Source organism: Amborella trichopoda, chromosome 12 (assembly GCF_054954075.1).
Source record: "Amborella trichopoda isolate Santa Cruz 75 chromosome 12, AtrichopodaSantaCruz75HAP2 v2.0, whole genome shotgun sequence".
Lineage (NCBI taxonomy): Eukaryota > Viridiplantae > Streptophyta > Magnoliopsida > Amborellales > Amborellaceae > Amborella > Amborella trichopoda.
The window spans coordinates 37,821,840-37,841,358 of NC_142347.1; the positions used below are offsets into that span (position 1 = coordinate 37,821,840).

At 34.8% G+C, this 19,519-nt stretch overlaps 1 protein-coding gene across 2 annotated transcripts; it reads right to left on the reverse strand.

Moving 5' to 3' along the window:
• Positions 1-5,253: 5,253 nt before the first annotated feature.
• On the reverse strand, positions 5,254-15,529 carry LOC18421805 (translation initiation factor IF3-4, chloroplastic). Of its 2 annotated transcripts, XM_088853639.1 has the most exons (10): positions 15,020-15,529; positions 10,976-14,576; positions 10,016-10,055; positions 9,845-9,904; positions 9,268-9,320; positions 7,128-7,183; positions 6,911-6,944; positions 5,940-6,012; positions 5,742-5,834; positions 5,254-5,625 (listed from the first exon to the last, which is right to left on the reverse strand). In XM_088853639.1, the coding sequence occupies exons 3-10, from the start codon at positions 10,016-10,018 to the stop codon at positions 5,491-5,493; spliced, it is 507 nt and encodes a 168-aa protein (XP_088709765.1). In that variant the 5' UTR covers positions 10,019-10,055; positions 10,976-14,576; positions 15,020-15,529; the 3' UTR covers positions 5,254-5,490. The 2 variants fall into 2 exon arrangements, with proteins under 2 accessions (XP_088709765.1, XP_006826668.1); XM_006826605.4 differs by lacking the exon at positions 10,976-14,576.
• Between the last annotated feature and the right edge of the window lie 3,990 nt (positions 15,530-19,519).

The following is a 19,519-nucleotide window of genomic DNA, read 5'->3' on the forward strand; positions in this document are numbered from 1 at the left end:
TTCCCGTCGAAAGACACACCGGAAAAACCAGTGGTTATCCTATTTCTTTTAAAGGCAGCATCTTCTTATATGAAGCTTCATTGTTTTGGTGGGTTCTGAAATTCTCCACCTAATTCCATGAAGGCCTGGTTCGGTTAGTTGCCCAGTCGCCATTGCCTTGGCCACCAAGCATTGTTGCCTCCTAACTACCATCTTCTCATTCTTGCATTGTAGAGCACCATGGATATGACAATAATGCACTTGAAGGTTGGCATAAAGTCATGTGGTGTTTTTGTAATATTAATGAAATTAAGGAGGCCTTTTTGTAATTTAGGTTTTGTTTCAGTCCTGTTTGGATAAGAAAGCAAGATTAAGGTTAAACCCTAGAGGCATATATTGATTAGATAATACGAGCTTAGGTGAAGAGTAGAGGTGTATATGGGATGTTTGCTTTTTAGGGAATGTATGTATAGGGGAACTTGCATTAAAAGGCAGACAAATAAGAGTTGGGGTCTCCATGTCACCACCCACTCCTCTCATAACGTCCCTCCTACCCTTGTGTGATCACTACGTTTCACATCTTATCACCTTTCTCTCTCTTCCCAACTTTTTCCCTCTCTCACCCTTTTAGGGTGCATTTACATTTTTAGAAAGACCATCCATTATAGAAAAATTACGTCATTAAAAAAAAAAAAAAAAGAGAAAGGTCTAAATTTTGCAAATTTTACTTGAAGATCTTTTTGGGTTTTTCTTTTTTTCAATTACATGTTTTTTTTTAAATATCGGATTGCTTTTTTGTTTTTATTTTTTAATTTTTTGAGTTGTAGGGCTGGGTTCGATGTTTGGATACTTAGACCTTTAGATTACGTGAATATTGTGTAAGCCAAGCGGTCCGTAGTCCTAAGATGTGTACCTAAAATGTGAATTTTTCACGGTCTAGGGACCGGTCTGAAGTTCAAAAACTGCTTGGCTTCTACATTTTTCACGTCAGCCAAACGGTCCAAGGATCCAAACCTCGGACAAATATCAAAAACTTCAAGGACTTTAAAAATAAAAGTAAAAAAGCGCCCAGATGGAAAAAATGGAAAAAGTAATAAAAGGTCAGACTCGTGCACATTCTAAATTTTAACAAATTTTGGACGTATGTACATTTACTATATTTATATATGTTAAGGAGGTAAAGTTTCCTAGATTGTACGTTTGAATGAGTGTGTTTCCAGGAAATTATGTGGACGCGCGGGAGCATTTATCTATGGGACTGAACAGTTAGGAGTATTTTTACGACCTCAAATTCTTTGATGTTACCTAGCCTCCTCAAAGATGCGGTACACATTTTATATGTGATTAACCTAATAATAGCAGGTAGATACCGTTTCAATTTTTGGAATGTGAGATTTAGGTACCGATGTATTCAAAATTTTATTTTATACATTTTCAAGATACTCATCTAATGGTTATAAGTTGGACTGGATCCAATAATTTCCAATCGAAAATCCTTCGAAAGAGGTCGTGTCAATGAGAGAGTATGTGTACAATGTACTCCAACAGGACTATGCTGCATGCAGTAGAGTGTATTTACGTGAGAGTAGAACGTCTACGTGTTCTTGCTAAATCACTTGGCCATGCGTGCACATTACTTGACTTGGGGCACATTATTTTGTTCACATGCATGTCACGAATTAGCCATTATCACAGTAATCAAGCTTAGGCTTGGGCTTGAGTGGTTAGCGATTGACATTAGCAATATTATATGTCAAGTTCGATTCCTATTGCTAAACTGCCTCAAAAATATATATTAACATGACAAGTTCTGATTAAGTCCATATTTAATAGAAGGAAAAAGTTTATTTAAGGTCGCAACCTTAAACTATAGAATTAAATATGCACCTCAAAAATCGATCGGAAAAAGTTGTTTTAATGTTGAAAACCTCTCTAATTGATCATCTCAACATCGAGATGTATGAATATAAAAAGAAAAAGAGATTTGAGTCCCATAAATAGTGCATCTTGCAACACATTATCTAGACCGTTAATTTTCTAGATTTTCATATGTTTATAGATCTACTTGATTTTATCCATTTTTAGAGTTTAAAGTTTTATAATTAGATATAAAAATGGATTTTAAGTTAACCCTAAGAACTTTTTTCTTCAAAATTACATGTTATGATAAAATTTAAAGGTGCACCTTAATTGAATTATTTAAGGTTGCAACCTTATAGAAACCGCACCCTTAATCGATTAGCTAAAGTTCAGATTAAGTCAGTTATTTAATGGAATAGTTGTATCTTCTAAAAGGGCCGTTAGCTAGAAACAATGTGTGCGCAAGAGTCACAAGCATGAGATAGAGAAAGAGGATCTTTTTGTTTGTGTGAGTGTGGGCATTGTACATCCAAATTGAGACTTCTGACTTCAAATGTTTATACCTTTGTTTTGAACAATGGTAGGTGTCATTTCATAATAATATCTTTCAAATTATAGTTTTTATAATGGGTATTACTACAGAGAGAGTGTAGTGGATTTTGGTCCTATCTCATTAATTAAGAATGGAACATATAGCTCCAAGGGCAAGTATATTGAAATTGATTTGTATTATGATATTATTGAAAAGAATGAACTAACTGTAAGCTTTTCACCAGCATTTGATATGATTGTAGACCCTTTGATAAAGGGATTAATGTTGGGTTTCTGTGGCCATCAAAGAGCTTATGCGAGCCTATAATCAATATCTGATATGGTGAAATAAAGAACTCTAGTGGGAGTATGGTCCAAACGGACCAAGATAACAAATGCTATTTGTCGATACTCATATTTGGTTTGGCGTACTAGATCAGTCGAGTTAGAAAACCCCTATTACCTAAGCATAGAAAAAAATCGATGAGGTTTTTGGGTTATCTCTTAATAAAGTTGGAGGTGTTTAAAAAGTGAGCCAAAGGACTGTGTGATCCTTTTGTGTGGTGCTTGGCCTCTAAAGATGAGGGCCAAAACATCATCACTGAACCATCACACGGCATATCAATATGACAACAGTATCGGGAAAGCAAACCACCATTGAGGGTGAAGTATATACATATGTGAGAAATTACCCTATGCACAATAGAACTATAGTTGCATCTGATCTAGGTAACCATGAGTTTATTTCTAGGGGAGAACCTATAATATGTAGACTGAAATTGTGTCTTATTGCCTATTGGCTGACTTTGGTAGCCCAATCATGAACCGCTACAGTGGTCTATGGGTCATAAGAACTACTGAGTCGATTTGATAAAACAAATATGGATTATAGTCCACAGTAGAAGATTGAGTGCTTCAGCGATATTATAAATTCTTAGAACTAGACAGATTCGATTCCCATGCTTTTGAAGGTCTGAGATAGACTATTGATCTCATTCACCATTGGAGGAGGATAACCGGTGTGGGGTATATGTCGGATTGAGAAAATCTTCATGCATCTTGCTTTATGGTTTGTAATAATTTATTTTTTATGCTTCAATAAAATAAATAGTAATTAGTAACAACAAGTAAAAACCACTTTTGGTTATCTATTTTTTTATTTCAAGTAAATTATATTGTACTTGAACCTTTGTAAGTATTCTAGTCAGTAAAAAAAAAAAAAACTATATACCTAGTGCTAGATCATCTTGTCCAATTTTCAATTAATTACTGAAATATTTTCAAAACATGTAACTTTGATATGATATAGGAACATCTAGGTCAGGAAATCCTAAAATGGGGTATTATATTTTAATGTCTTGATCATGAGAGGTAGAATCACATTAGCGTGAAAAACCACATGACAAATAATTTTAGGTCATAAGATGTATAATCGCATAAGATGTATAATCGCACTAGCATGAAAAGTGTCATGACAAAGATGTGCTTATAAAGGTTAAATCCACTAAATGGCATAGGCTTTAAGGTATATTAATGTTAAATCCAATAAGCGGCATAAGCTTTAAGGTATATTAATATTTTCGGTAGTCATGACCAAATAGGAGATATTGGTGTTTGTGTAGCCATGGGGCCTCACTTATTCCACTTTTTTTTTATTTATCTTAATTAAAATTTTTAAAGACATTGCATTTTTTTTTTATTATCTGTGAAAGGGTTTCTAGGTAGAGAACCTTTCTTCCAACAATTAGTAGATGACTCCTCTCTCTCCTAGACTTTGAAGGCCATCTTGTCAAAGATTGCATTGCATTCTATTTTCAGGCATCTCGCATATTGATTTTAATCAACTCCAATACATGAAGTTATCCACATTCTATTGTTAGGTATCCTTCGTACTGATTATTATTATTTTGAGTAAATGTGAGCTTCATTAAGATAATGAAAAGTACAATAAATAAGGAAAAAGAAAAAGAGCAAAAAAGGAGAAAAAAAACAAAGGCAGTCTTCAACGGGACCGGCTGGGGTTGTCGGTTGTTAAAGGTAAAAGACAAAAGGTGACCACAGCTTAAGAGGTGGCCAAGTTAGCCAGTCGGTTAGCATCAGAATTGAACTCTTAAAGTACATGTGAAAAAAGAAACTTGAAAGTCCTTTAGATGGATTAAAATTTCAGCCATATGGCTGCTAAGATACCAGGGGTGGGAATCTGGGGCCAAACACCAACTAATGACATTAGCCAAGTCTCCTTGATATGCATCCTTGGGTAGGAGAGATTTAGATTTAGAACTCCGATCTTCAATGTCCATAACTCCGCCTCATTAATCTCACAGGTGTGTACTCTTCCTGAGACCGCCCATAACAAGGCCCCACGATGATCACAGAGAATTCCCCCATACCCACCCACCTGTCCCTTCACACTTCCATCTGATTTTAATCCGTAGACGGCAAACATTGGCTTAAATCAGGAGGGCCTTCCATCTTGTGTTCATAAGCTTTACACAAAACTATTTTTATATCTGCATCTCATCCACGCCCCCTTCTAAATTTCCAGCATCAGCTACACAGTTGTTCAGAGAGAGACCTTGTGAAGAATTTGGAACTCCTTGGGTTTTAGATCCCAAAACTTGCCTATTTGCATAATAAGTCAAGTTTGTGGGCCCAGACCTGGTCTATGCCCATTTCTCAGTTTGAGGCCAAACCTCTCTGGTATGAGAAAATCAATTGCCAAAAGATCAGATTGAAGTACTCAGTCCATTGCTCATTCCATGAGTGAAACAATACCATTACTTGTTTCTCAGCCATCTTTAGGAAACAACGACTCAGCAAGAGTTCTTAAAAAAAAAACTTGAGATTTCATAACGCAAATATTATCATCAATCACATATCATCTACAGGATTACTCTTGATGGCTTTCATAAATTTCATACAAAAATTTTACAAAGTGCCAAAATGGATGCATGACATGGTGGGAAGGTTAGGAAGAGTGTGTGTGTAAATTCTAATAATATATGAACTCATAACTCAGATAATATTATACACCTCGGATTGGAAGAAAATAAACGGAAAAACCACAAATTAGTTACATCCAGTTATTACTATCCTCCTCCAACTAATGGATTATCTTGTTTAGACGCCTGCAGAGACTTCCGAATCTTGCTTCTTCTTTGGCTGCTCCTGACTTTTTTGAAGCACTGTTTTGTTTGGAACCAGGACAATGTAAATGTTCCTCTCTCTAAAATTCTTGCTTTCCTCCGTTGCCAGCTGCAACACCCATTTTAAATAAATGATACGGGAATGGAAATCTTAATATCTCTCTCTGACGAAATGTTAGCCAACTGCACAACTGCTTTGTAGTGAGAAAGAGCAAACAAATGTACCTCTCCAATGTCACTCTGGAATCGCTTGATAAGTTCAATAGCGATATTTCTGAACTCGTTTTCGCGGCCCTTCAAATTCACTATGACCTTTACCTGTGGAATTGTCCACAGGATCTCAGTTTTACATTTACCAAAGCATGAAGGATTTGAATATGTGAATAGGAAGTCCTGGATATAAAGCAGAAGCTAAGAGCCCACCTTATCCCCATCGTTGAGAAACTTTTTGGCAGCTTTGATTCTTACAGAGTAATCATGAGAGTCAATGTTATAACTGAAATGCAATGAACGACAATCGTTAGGAAATTTAAAATATATTCTTCTTTTCACTTCATGATGAGCAAGACACATTGGCTATTTTTTATTATTTTTTAAGAATAGTTTCTATTATTATTGTTGTTATTGCTGCTGCTGTTGTAGTAGCAAAAACTAAACACTTTATAACCTGTCATTTTTTGGGTAAAAAGACACAGACTGCATATCTTCCGACCAATGTTATGGGACTCAACTCGGCCAAGGTACTCAGCCCTACTAGGCTAAGGCGAGTTACTTGGCCGAGTCCTGCACAGGGCCAAAAAGCTCTAAATAAATAAAAAAAATAGAAAAAAAATTGAAAAACAAAAGAAAGGCAGTAAAAGTAAAATAAAACCAAAAGCAACCTTAAAAAACTAAAATAAGCTTTAAAGTACAGAAAATATAGACTTAAATAAAATAAACTAATTTACAGTTTGGGAAATATAAAAATAGGTAAAATGACAAAAAAACACTCACCAATCTTTGCCAAAAACATCCAAATAATATACAAAAAATGTATATAACATTTCTATCTATTTATTTTTTTATTTTTTTTATATACCCCAGTTGTACACACAATTCGGGGTTACTCGGCCTCGCCTGAGTCCGAGTGGACTCAGGTAAGTCCCGTAACACTGCTTCCTACAATAAAGTTCCAGTAAACAAAATAATACCATACATAGGCAGTGTAAAATATGGTTTATTATACATCACCAGGGCACCCACCTTCTGTTATCAACAATAGAAGGGTAGAAATTTCTCATAATTCCTAATAATGGACACTTGCAACAGCAGAACATCTTTGAAGCAAGAGAAGTGAAAAATCAAAATGGGGTTTTTCTTATAATCAATAAATAAATAAATTTAAAAATACTTACCCCATTTTGAGCTCCTTGAGATCCATGCGGCTTGCTGCAACATTCAAAACACCTTCTTCAATTATCATGTATAATGAACAACAAATACTAACACATCTTAAGTTCGAACACACAACGGAAATGCCCAAAAAATTACACCTAACTCCAAAAGGAAATAAGAGGCTAAGATCAGAGAGTAAGACAGACAAAAAAAAATTGAGAATAGAATATCATTTACCTGCACTTTTCTTCTGCTGTTCCCTTTTTTTCTTCTGTTGTTCGTACCTATACTTGCTGTGAAACATCGAAAGGGGAAACTTTAGATATCAATGAATAGAACAGCATTAGTGTTAATGTGATTCATTTATACTTGATTACTATGAACAGCTCGATCCTACAATGAAATTTTTCTGTAGTTCAAAAGAAATCGGGGTTCGGCCTTCTAACTTAGTGGTCAGGGCGGCAAATGAGAAGAAACTCTATGGTCTAAGTTTCAACCAATAAAATAAAAAATCCATAATTAACCGAATCCACAAAAAATATCTATATAAAAAAGAAATCATGTCCATCCTGTCACCACAAGAAAGTGAACAGCCAATAAAGAAAAAACCTGATTTTCATAGGAGTTTTTAAAGGACTCACACCCTGTAAAAAATAAAGAAACGGAAAGTAACTTATTGCTTCCTCTTGGTTGTACAACTCATTTCTATCTCTTCTCCTACTTGGTATCCTAAATGGTTAAAACCATTCAATTCTTGTGAAAGAGCAACTCATCTTTATTCAATCTGTACCTCTCAATGAGAGCTTGAAGGCACCACCAGGTTTCCTAATAAATCTATAACCCAAAAAGAACAAGAGTAGATGACCAGCTGATTAGCAATCAGCCTAGCAATCTTGGATTTGAAGGCTTTGGAGGTCAATTGTCAGCCTTTAGATTCATGGAGCAATTAAATTTAAGAAACTGTTAGCTCAAGTAAGCACACATTCACTAACATATGAACATCTTTTAAGTTTGTTCACTACAAAAAGTCAAGGACAACAATTGTCTAGAGATCATTTGCATCAAACACAGATGTAAAGTACAAATTCTTTTAATTGCTCTACAGGTGTATGTGATACACATGCACAGAAACGTATGTATCAAATTCCTATAATGGATTGGAAATTCTGCGTTTTTTTCCACTTTCTACTTAATAACAGAACCTTTTCATTATATCTGGAAGGGAAACCTTTTGCATCTCTCTCTCACTGTTAACTACTCATTGAAATGGGAGCCAAAAGCCACCTCCAAATCACCCATCCAACCAAAGCAACTGATAAAGCGGCACTGAACCTAAGAAGCAACAATAGATATACTCTTGGTCTGGACCTCTTTTGTTTAACATAAAGAAGATACATGACATTTATTAACTACAAGAAAAGCACCCCCGCCATTTCAAGCAAGGATATTTCCTATGTTATTCTCGTGCCTATAATTAAATAACCTGTGAGTTTCTTTATAGCATGCAGCTTATAACCACAAAAGCCAATTATGTATGACTTCTAATGCTACATTTGCTATATGCAAGCAGTTTGTGATTGTGACCTATTGACTGAGCCTTGTGATAAGCCCTTATTATCCAACTGCTATATTGTTACTTAATTTCCAAGGCAAGCAATGATTGTGATTTTCAGCTACATTCATGCAAATGAAAACTTACAATGTTGTTTAATAGTCATTTCAGCAGATATGCTCAATAAGAGACCTCTACAAAGGTAATCTCCATGGATAATCAAGTAAGACACATTGATAGGAATATGGGTACTTGGTAGAAACAACCCCTTATGAGATCATCTTCTATAAGAATACCTGTCCCAAGTAAAGACCCAAAGGAACTGGCTTGAAGCAATCGCTGAAGAGCAATCGTATTTCATCAGAAAATAATGAAAATAAGTATCTAGGGGAAAAAATTCTAAGACTCGTTCAAAGGCCTGTAAAGATAGGGACACAAAATTAATTCATTTCTGAGCCTAATTCTTCTTAATGTTTTTCATATAAGAGATGACTACTGAAAATTTTAGAAGGGGTTAAAAACCAGTGAATATATAGAGCAATGCTGGCTTGAATGGGAAAAAACTGTTCAACCAGCCATAAAATGAAGCCCAATATAAGCATTCCTAGTGAAGTTTGCAATAATCCAAAGAAGTAGCGTGGAATTCTTAAACAATACTTTCACATGGAAAAAATAACTTCAAGCCCTAAAACCCAAGCCAGTTTTTAAAGAGAGCGCATACTATACTGATGACTGGAAATCCAAAAATCAATAGAATGGTAGAACAAATCCTACATATAATCCAAACAACCAAACCTAAGAAAAAAAAAAACAAAATAACCATACCTGTAATCCATTATTCTGACAACCGGAGGATCTGCTTCTGGGGATAATATAACCTGTAAAAGAAGTCATTATTAAGTTGGACCAAATGGGGCCAAAGTTTAGCAATTGCTTCTTTTCTTTTCCTTTTTTTCGGGGCCGGGGGGGATGAATCCCATGGTACATTTCTTTTTTTTCTTTTTAAACTGAATTCGCTGTACAGCAGTACCAAAATATACACTATCCCACCACCCAAAGACACTGTTATGGAGATTTATTTGACCCCTGAAGCTTTCAAACTGCTTTTCCTCATCTCTAGCAATCAATTTTAAAGAAAATTTATTTGGAGCTTGAAAATATCTAAATTAGTTACCGCTTCCTAGACTGACTCTGGACTGTGACTGTCCATTTAATGGATGATTAGATCTAGGGTTTTAAGAAGTAAGAACTCTATTTTTCTTTTTTCTTCTTTTCTTTTTTATGGAACTGTCCACAGGATGAATAAAAAAAGATAGAAAAAAATTCAGGTCAAAACTATCCCCCAAACCTTTTTAAATTCATACACCACGTAACTAACCAAAACGATCAGAAGAAAGCATACCAGATCAAGCTCAGCATCTTCCGCCATGCGGATGGCTTCACTTTTGGGCATTATTCCAACCTGTAGAAAACCCAGTGCATCTAACATAAAATACAGCCTAAGAACTAAACATCAACCCAAATTCGGTAGCATAATTCTAAGAAGAAACTAATTCTGTCAGAATCAACTAACCATATTCTGCTGTGCATCTATGAGCCGCACAGAAGGTGACCTGTTTCACATATCTTCATTATTAGCCGCATAACCAACTTAAATTCTAGGGAACCATAACCAAAGTAGAAAGAACGGATATGGAGGTGTTGGGCAATATATGAACATACAGACACAAAAAGTATGGGAAGTTTGGCAAGATTGCTGTTAATCCTTGCAATATCAGAACCCCAACTGACATTGGCATCGAGTGAAAAAAAGCTACTCATTGGAAAACTAAAAGTGTCAAAATTAAAAAATAAGAAATACCAAAAAAGCTTAAACCCCACTTAGAATAAGAATACTGAATCTACATGTAACTTTTGATTCGCATTTAGTAAGCTGGATCACATAAGTTTCAATGAATTTATTTTAGAAAATTAAAATCCATCACCTAGAGCATGATATTCAGATTTCAGAAGTACGTAACAATCCAAGGACCCTTCATTTTAACAGGGAAAACCAGTAACCATGACTATTTGCCTTTCTAAAAGCAAAGTCCTCACAAGTTACGCTTTATTGCCTTCTTAATCTTATTCCAAGCATGTGAGCTCTTCCTAGAAAAAGAGTAAAAGCCAACCAGAATTGAACAATTTGTCTCAATGATTAGGTTGTGGCTTCAATACCATGTTTACCAACAAAGGAATAATGAAATCTGATGCACATACTATGTCTTGGAGGGAAACACATTGAAATTCCTCCTAGAAAAAGATCAAAAGAAAAGGAAAATAACCTTCCAAGTAAGGAATCATTCAAAAGTATAACACATGTTTCATAACAGTGTGGAATGAACCAAACAACCATTTATCTATTTGAGCATTTCCCCATCCTATAAAGTAAAAAGTGGAGAAGAATAGGCCAACATTTTTGTATTTGATGCAAGGAAGATGGAAGGAAGAAATAATTAAAATAAACATATTAATAAAGGGTAAGAAAATGTACCCTCTCTCAGCGTCTGCAAGGGAATCCACACCAAATATCTTTTCATAGGATCAACTCTTTACTGAATCACCAAATTCTCTCCATTTACAAAGAAGGGACATCTTCCCTTTAAATACATTTAGTTGAATAAATAAATAAATAAAACCCACAAACAAAAATAACTTTATATCTCTCTCTCTCTTTCTCTCTTTCTCTCTCTCTATTCTCCACATACCAGCTTTTCAACCCACCCTTATCTCTCTCTAACTTCATATCTTATAAAAAGAAAGTTTGATATCTTTTCCAACTCTCTTATCTTTCTTTTTCCTTTCATGATACTTATCAACCCATTAAGAGATAATAACCTCAACCCCCACAAAAACAGAAACTATATCCTCATAAAAATCTATCTTAACCAACTCCCACAGAGAATTGATTATTTTATCCTTTAAATCTCTACATGTAAAGAAGACAATAATAACCTTAATGAAAACCAAACTCTCAAATAATACATTTTTTAAAATTTTAAAACATATAATGTAGAAAATTAAAAAACCCCGATTTTTATTTGCATCATTCTCCTTGGGTTGGGAGAAGCTCAACCTCAAGCTTATGGAATTCAAAAAATTTCCTTCATTATCTTCTTCACGTTGTTCCAACTGGAAACTTTCACCCTTGTCTTCTAGAACTTTTGATTGTTGATCCTAATCGAACAAAGTCATAATATGCTTAAAAAATCAATTGTGATCCCAAAATCTCTTGCACCTTCCACCACTTGTATTTCATGAGTCTCTAACTCAATTTCTAAAGCAAGCTGTGATGTGTGACTAATGCTTGGACTGGTGGTTGATTCTTGATCTTCTACCTCTTCATGTTCTTCCTCCTCCAATTGCAATCTATTGAATAGATCTTGTAGACCCTGTTCTATTACTTTGCTATGCTCTACTAGGTCTTCTTTGAGTCTCAAATATCCAATCACACAAATATTTGATCTAGACGCTCCATAACTAGATCATCAGTTATTTGTGATTAACACGGATCTCATGGCTCTTTGTCATCAGCATGGATCTCAGGGCTCTAATACCAACTGATGTAGGGAGAAACAATAACACGGCTCTGATACCAACTGATGCAGAGAAGATGGAGGGAAGAACTATTTAAAATAAAAATAATAATAAAAGCTGAGAATATACCGAGGGAAGAAATATTTAAAATAAAAATAATAATAAAAGCTGAAAATATAGCATCTCTCAGGATCTGCAAAGGAATCCACCCTAAAGGTCTTTTCACAAGATCAACTCTTTACTGAATCACCAAATTCTCTCCATTGACAAAGAAGGGCCATCTTCCTTTTAAATACATTTAGTTGAATAAATAAATAAATAAAACCCATAAACAAAAATAAATTTATCTCTCTCTTTCTCTCTCTCTCTCACTCTCTCTCTATTCTCCACGTACCACCTTTTCAACCCACCATTATCTCTCTCTAACTTCATATCTTGTAAAAAGAAAGTTTGATATCTTTTCCAACTCTCTCTTATCTCTTTCTTTCTTTTTCCTTTTTCCTTTCAACCCATTAAGAGATAACAACCTCAACCCTCACAAAAATAGAAACTATATCTTGATAAAAATCTATCCAAATCAACTCCCATAGAGAATTTACTATTCTAACCTTTAAATCTCTACAACTGAAGAAGACAATAATAACCCTAAAGAAAAATTCTTGCAAAAAAAATTCCTGCAAACCCCGATTTTTATTTGCATCAGTATTGCTGGTGTCTCCATCAATGATTTTCAAAAAATATACTCTCTTTTGTGAGAAAACATTTTCCGAACACTCCAGTGTTCTCAATTATAAATCACCCATTGAAGGAAAATGCAGTGACGCAAATATTGGAGTGCTACATATTGTATCCAAGGCTGGGGTTTCAATTCTTAATTCGAGATGACTTCGGTATTTCCCGATAGTTCTACACCATTTGGATCAACTATTTTTCATCTCTGGACACTGAGACTTGCCTGATGAACCCAGGTAGTGTTTTAATCATTTCCTTCCTTTCAAATGATCCTAAAGTATGGCCGTACACATGGTACACCAAAATATCTCCCCTGTCCAATTCCAACCTATCCCTCACTGGAAAGCAACCTCATTTAATTACTCATAAAGGGAAAGCAGCCTTAGACAGTGTGCCAGGTTACATACAAAGGGAAAGCAAACTCACAGTGTTATAAAATATTTACTTCTCACTCATGAAAAACTTAATTAAAAAAAAATTATTTCACATCAGTACAAAGGAGAAATAAAACGTTGATATGTTTCAACCCACATGGGTTGAAGACATTATCCCTCGGGCAGTATACGAACCTCGCTCATAAAGTTGGTTCTTTTATGCTGCCACAGATAACATAAAGTGGGCTCTTAGGGTGCCTCTTAGCGGAGTTCATAAAGTGGGTTCTTATGTTGCTCCCACATAGCTCAAAAGATAGGTTATTTTGGTGCTCCTACATAGTTCATAAGGTGGATTCTTTTGGTGCTCCTGCACAACTCTACTCACTAATTAAGTAATAAAACATACGTTAATGTAAATTAAAAAAAAAAACCTATGTGAATGATTTCTATTCCACCTCATAAGATGAGCAATGGGATCACAGTCGGCCATTGCATGCTTACTATGTGGAGAAACTTCATACCTTCTCTCCTTCAATGATCCCAAGTCTTCCCTATTAAATTTTCAGTATCTGTTGATGTACTGAGGCTCTCTTTGCTATCCGCTATAACTATGACATCATCTAGATAAAGAAGAATTATAGACATCCCAACAGATGGCATTCTACCAAACAGTGAATAAACCATGAGACTTTTAGGACTCAAAAAAAGCTCCCATAACAGATTCGTAGAATTGTTTCAGGCCATAAGACAATTCTCAACCTTTGAATTGGTCAATGGAAGAACAATCCGGATAGTTCTCATTTTAAACAACTTGACTAAAAGTCTAAGACTACCATCCCAATCAAAACAGCATTATTTATCACATCTTAAACACAACAGTTGTAGCTCTTGGTTATCTAGAATAAAGACTATAAGTAACAGAAATAATAGATGATTGATTGTTAAAAAACCAACGTTTTTTAACTCTCCTAGGCCAAGGTACTCCTCCCTTGGCCGAGGCGTGTAACACGGCCCAGTAAGGAACGGTCCAAGAAACTACATAAAAAGAAAAAGTCAAAAAAAAAAAGAGATTTGCAAAAAAATATTTAAAAATCAAAAAAAATTGAAAGTGGCAATAGAAATCATTAGAAGACCAAAGAAGATAAAAAATCTATAAAAGATGGACATTGAAATTTTTTATTAAGATCTTGAATATTTCAGAAAAACTAAAAAACAAGGAACAAATATGAAAGTTCCCAAATCATCTTAAAAACTATCAAAATCATCTAGAAACTTAATTCTAACAGTATAATGGCCCTTTCAAAAAAAATTTGCATTTTAACTTTTAAAATATTTTTTAGTGCCTGTTTTAGGGGCTTTGCAAGTTGCCCTGGAACTCGCCCCAAATAGGTGGAGGCCGAGTAACTCTGCCGAGTCCAGTCGTCCGAGTGGACTCAGCGGAGTCCGAAAATGCTGTAAAAAACATAAAGACATAGTTTAGTAGAGCAACCAATTTCAAAAGGCGCAAGACATACCAACAATTGCATATTAGAGTTCCAACTTTCAAAATGGACATGCACAATTAAAATCCAAAAATAAAACTCCTATTCTCACATAGATACACTGACATACAAATAGCACAACACCTCCAATATAGATACACCAAAATATGAAACAACAACATCTCAATAAAACTAACTCAAATTCAAAAAGAACCTGTCAACATTGATTTATTATAATTTTCTTACACTTAAATTGAATTCAACACAAAGTAACACAAAAAGGCTTTATTTCAGTAACAATTAAAACAAAATCCATTGGAATTGACTTCAATTAACCAAATCATTGAGGGGAAGAATTTTAAAACTACACAGAAACCCATAAAACCAACATATAGAAAAACACTTACACCTCACCTTATCCCACCAATATCAATAGCTGGATCAGAATCTTCGTCGCTGGACCTGCTATTTCTCGATTGCCTAAATCCCCCAATTCCCGCAACTACCAATCCCCTATGAAACGACCACTCTGAAACGCAAATGCTTCGAACAATTCGAACACCCCATATCCCAGAGTTTCTCAAAGATGAGAAAGAAACAGGAACTTCTTTACTATCAAAACGCTGCCTTTTAGAGGTGATTGCTCTACGAGAGCAAGCTACATGGAAGGGGCCTCCTATAACCCGAGCCATGCTTTGAAGTTGCAATGAGAGTGAAGAACCCACAAACAAATTTAGAGATGAGAGTAGGTATCATACACAGAGAACTCAACCAAGTTTAGGAAGCCCCAAATGCTTGTACTCCCCATCTCAAACGGGGGAACACAGTAAGGGAGAGAAAGAGGGAGAGAGATTTCAGAAAAGGAGAGAGAGAGAGAGATTTTTCAGTAAATCATATGAAAGCAGCAGCGCATAGAGGCCAAGCGAGCCAATAAGCGGCCATGACTAACCTTATCCCTACGTCTGAAATAGGGGTGGCAACGGGTCGGGTCCGTTCCGATCCAGCTCCTGCCTCTAGATCCGAAAATATAATAAGGGACCCAGAGCCGATCGGACCCTATCCAAAAATAAAATATCTATATATTTAACTATATTTAAATATTTTTTACATATTAAGACTAAAAAAATATTACCTGATACAGACCATGCTTGGGTTCAAGATTTGGACTGAGATCCAACCCATCAAGTCTAATGTATGGAACAATACCTGGACCCAGATTGGGTCTACCCCTCAATCCCGTCTCAGATCCGGGTCCATTGCCTCCCTTAAATATGATATGCATTGAAGAATATGTGTGATTAGTACAAGGCGTCAACCTTGCAAAGGTGCGCCAACACCACATCCACTTATATTTTTTAGGATGGATAAAAAATCTATTTTGACCTTTAGTAATGAAATTTAGAATTTCAAATATAGTGCAGGTCAAGCAGATCTATATGTACATGAAAATCTAAAAAATTGACAGCATAGATAAAGTACTACCAAATGTATTATTTTTAAATTTATTTTTTCTTTTATATCTATATATCTTGAGATCGAGATGATTAATTATAGGATTTTGACATCAGAATAACTTTTTAAATGGATTTTTAGATGCACATTATTTCTACAGTATAAGGTAGACACCTTATCCAACTTCTTCGTTGAATAATTAGTTTCGCTTATATTTGTTTAAGGTGCACACCTTATACTATACGAGCTAGGAGTACTTTTAAATTTTGGCAGATGATGTATTTCCAGTATCGAATATATTACAATGGCTTGAAAATCCATGTTCAACTTAATTATGAAATTAAAAATTTTAATAATTGTGCATATTGAGCAGATCTATAAACACTTCAAAATTTTGAAAATAGATTGTCTAGATAACTTATTACAATATGAACTATTTTTTATATTTGCAATTCTTTTTTCTTTATGCCATAGATCTTGAGGTCAAGAATATCCATAAGAAAGTTTTTCAACTTCGAAACACTCTTCCTGCTGGAATTTTGAAGTGCACCTTAATGAAGGTTGCGATGCACATAAAAAATCCATCAATAAAAGCTTTTCCAACAACAAAAAACCCTCAAATTGATCATCTCAACCTTGAGATGTATGAATATAGGAAAAAAATGGTTTTGAAATATTAAAAATATCGCATTGCAATATATTATATAGACCATCCATTTTTAATATTCTTAAGTTTTTATGAGGCGGTTTGATCTTCTATGAGAGTGGAGACATTGAATAAAATATCACACACAAAATTAGAATTGGGTGGGCGAAGTGGAAATGAGTCTTAAGTTTTATGCGATCACCACATACCAATGAAACTGAAGGAGAAGCTGTATAGCATAGTTGTAAAACCAGCCATGTTTTATCGGATGAAATAGGTGGTCAAGAAAAAATATATCTATAGAATGAGTGTAGTTGAGATGACGACGTTGAGATGGATGAGTGACAATATAACAAAGGATCTTATTCATAATGAATACATCAAGGGAACTTAGGTGTGGCTCCAATAAGCAATAAGACGAAGGAAAATAGACGTAGGTGGGCTGGCCATGTGCAACATCGACACATAACAACACTACTTAGGAGGGGTGATTTAGTTCAAGTGGAAGGCTCTAAAAGGACAATGAGAAGGAAAAAATCACTAATTTTAATTTTATCAAATTGGTTGGGAAGAATAATAATATATTTTTTTGGGTGCTGTTTGTATAGAGCCTAGGCTCTAAACAATCAAATTAGAGCCTACCTTCAAATAGTATCGAGAAACGTGGTTTCAACACTGAAAATCTTTGTGATAGCCTTAAAATATATTTTCACCTTTATTTATAAAGTTTAAAACTTTAAAAATAGTGTAGATCGACAAATCTATGAAAAGTTGAAAATCTTGAAAATTGACGGTCCAAATATGCCTTACAAAATATACTACTTCCAAAACTTGACATCCTTTTTTTCTCATGATCATGCATCTTGATGTCGAGATGATCAATTGGAGCGTCAAAACAATTTCTTCTAGTGAAATTTTTTAGAGCCTTAGCTCCATATAAAATTTTCCCTATTTTTTTTGGAGGGCTCTTTTTTGTAATCCATAGAAAGATTGGGGAAGTGTGTTTTCTTTTTAAAATGTTGGATTGTGTTAAAGAGTGGTTTCAAGGGATTGGTTGGTATGTGGATTAATTTCTCCAAAAACAGAGAAGCTCATTTGCATAAATTGAGTGGGAATGAGTGGAAGTGATTCTCGGGATATTAGGTGATTGAAATCTCCATTTTCTTGCCTTCTTTCTAATGATTTTGAAGTATTCCATTGCTATAATAACGAAATAGAGAGAGTGTCTCTCCCTGTTTTAGTTTATTTTGTCCTTCAAAGTAATCAAAAGGGGTTTGATTTAGGGTTATGCAGTACCTCTGGATGGTGATGCACATGTTAATCGAATTGATAAAGATATCCTGAAACCATATTTTTTACTTCATTTAAGAGAAACTCTCAATTAACTTTATTAAAGGCCTAGTAAAAGGTCAATATTGAGATAAAAGGATCTCTCTCTATAGTTTGGTACGGCTTTATATGAGTTCCTGAACTTTTAAACCTTGCTTAAATCTGCTCCTCATTGAAGGAAAGCTCATTGATTTGGGCTAATGATAAGATGGGGGACTAATCAGCCGATTACATATCATCTAATAATCTTCAAAATGCCAAAACTCTGTTACTTTTGTTTCATTATGCAAGATCGAATAATCTGTGTAATAATAAAATCTAAGTATCGTAACACACTAACCAAAGTTCACTCGCTGTAACATCTAGTAATATTCATAAAAATACATAAAAATTTACTTTTGAAAAATAAAATTCTTAAAATTTGGGGATTAAGGATTATGTTTCTAGTGAAGACAATAATCCTCACTGCAGGAGAACACATCGCTTTATTTGTACACATATTTTAAATATTGATTCACATGTTTGGATAAAGATAAGGTGTTCACTAAAATGGAGATTTCCCTTTTCCAATTATATATTTTATTATATCTTTCTAGCTAGGCTTGTAATAAGGGAATTTATTATCATAAGAGAGAGATTCAATTCGATTAGGAGGTAGGCTACCCTAAACTATTATTTTGTAGGGCCCCTTCAATAAGTATTCTACCCTAAAGTCCTTGTCGGATCCTACTCTAGTTGAACGTTACAAAATAGATAAATTTTATACCTAGAAAGAATATTTGCACCATGATAGGTGTGCCATAATTGCATCAGAAAAATCCTAACCACCTCCCACCTTAGACCTAAAAATACTCCCTCCCATATTAAGCCATGGGAGGTCAACATAGATCATAACCCCCTAGCTTGAGTCTTGAAGCTTTACTATGAATTCTAAAAGGATTTCTTTCTACAAGGTCTAGGCTTTATTAAAATAAAGTAAATTCTCACCTCGAATTTGTTGGGTGTATATGGCCATTAAAAGCCTTATGAGTATTTGTAAATGAATTATATAGTGGAATATTAAATCAATAGGAGTGTGGTACCGTGTTGACTATACTAAGCAAACGATGTTTGCTGATACTGAACTGTGCTTAACGTGCTAAGTCAGTCTGGTTGATAAAAACCCACATTCTTTGAGTATAGAGAAATAAAGCAATGGAGATTAAATGTGCTATCCCTTGATGATGCTAGAGTATGTCTGGAAGAGTGAGCCGAGAAACAATATGACTCTTGTGTGTGATGAAAAGCCTTCAGAGACGTGGTTAAAGCCTCATCATTTGTATCATCATACGACATACACATTGATAGCTGTTTTCGGGAAAGCAAACCACTTTTAAGGGTAAAGCATGTGTACGTGCGAAAGATACCTCATGTACACCATTGAGCAATGGATTGCATCAGGTCAGGATGACCTTGATTTCGTCTCTAGGGGGACCTGATTTCCATAT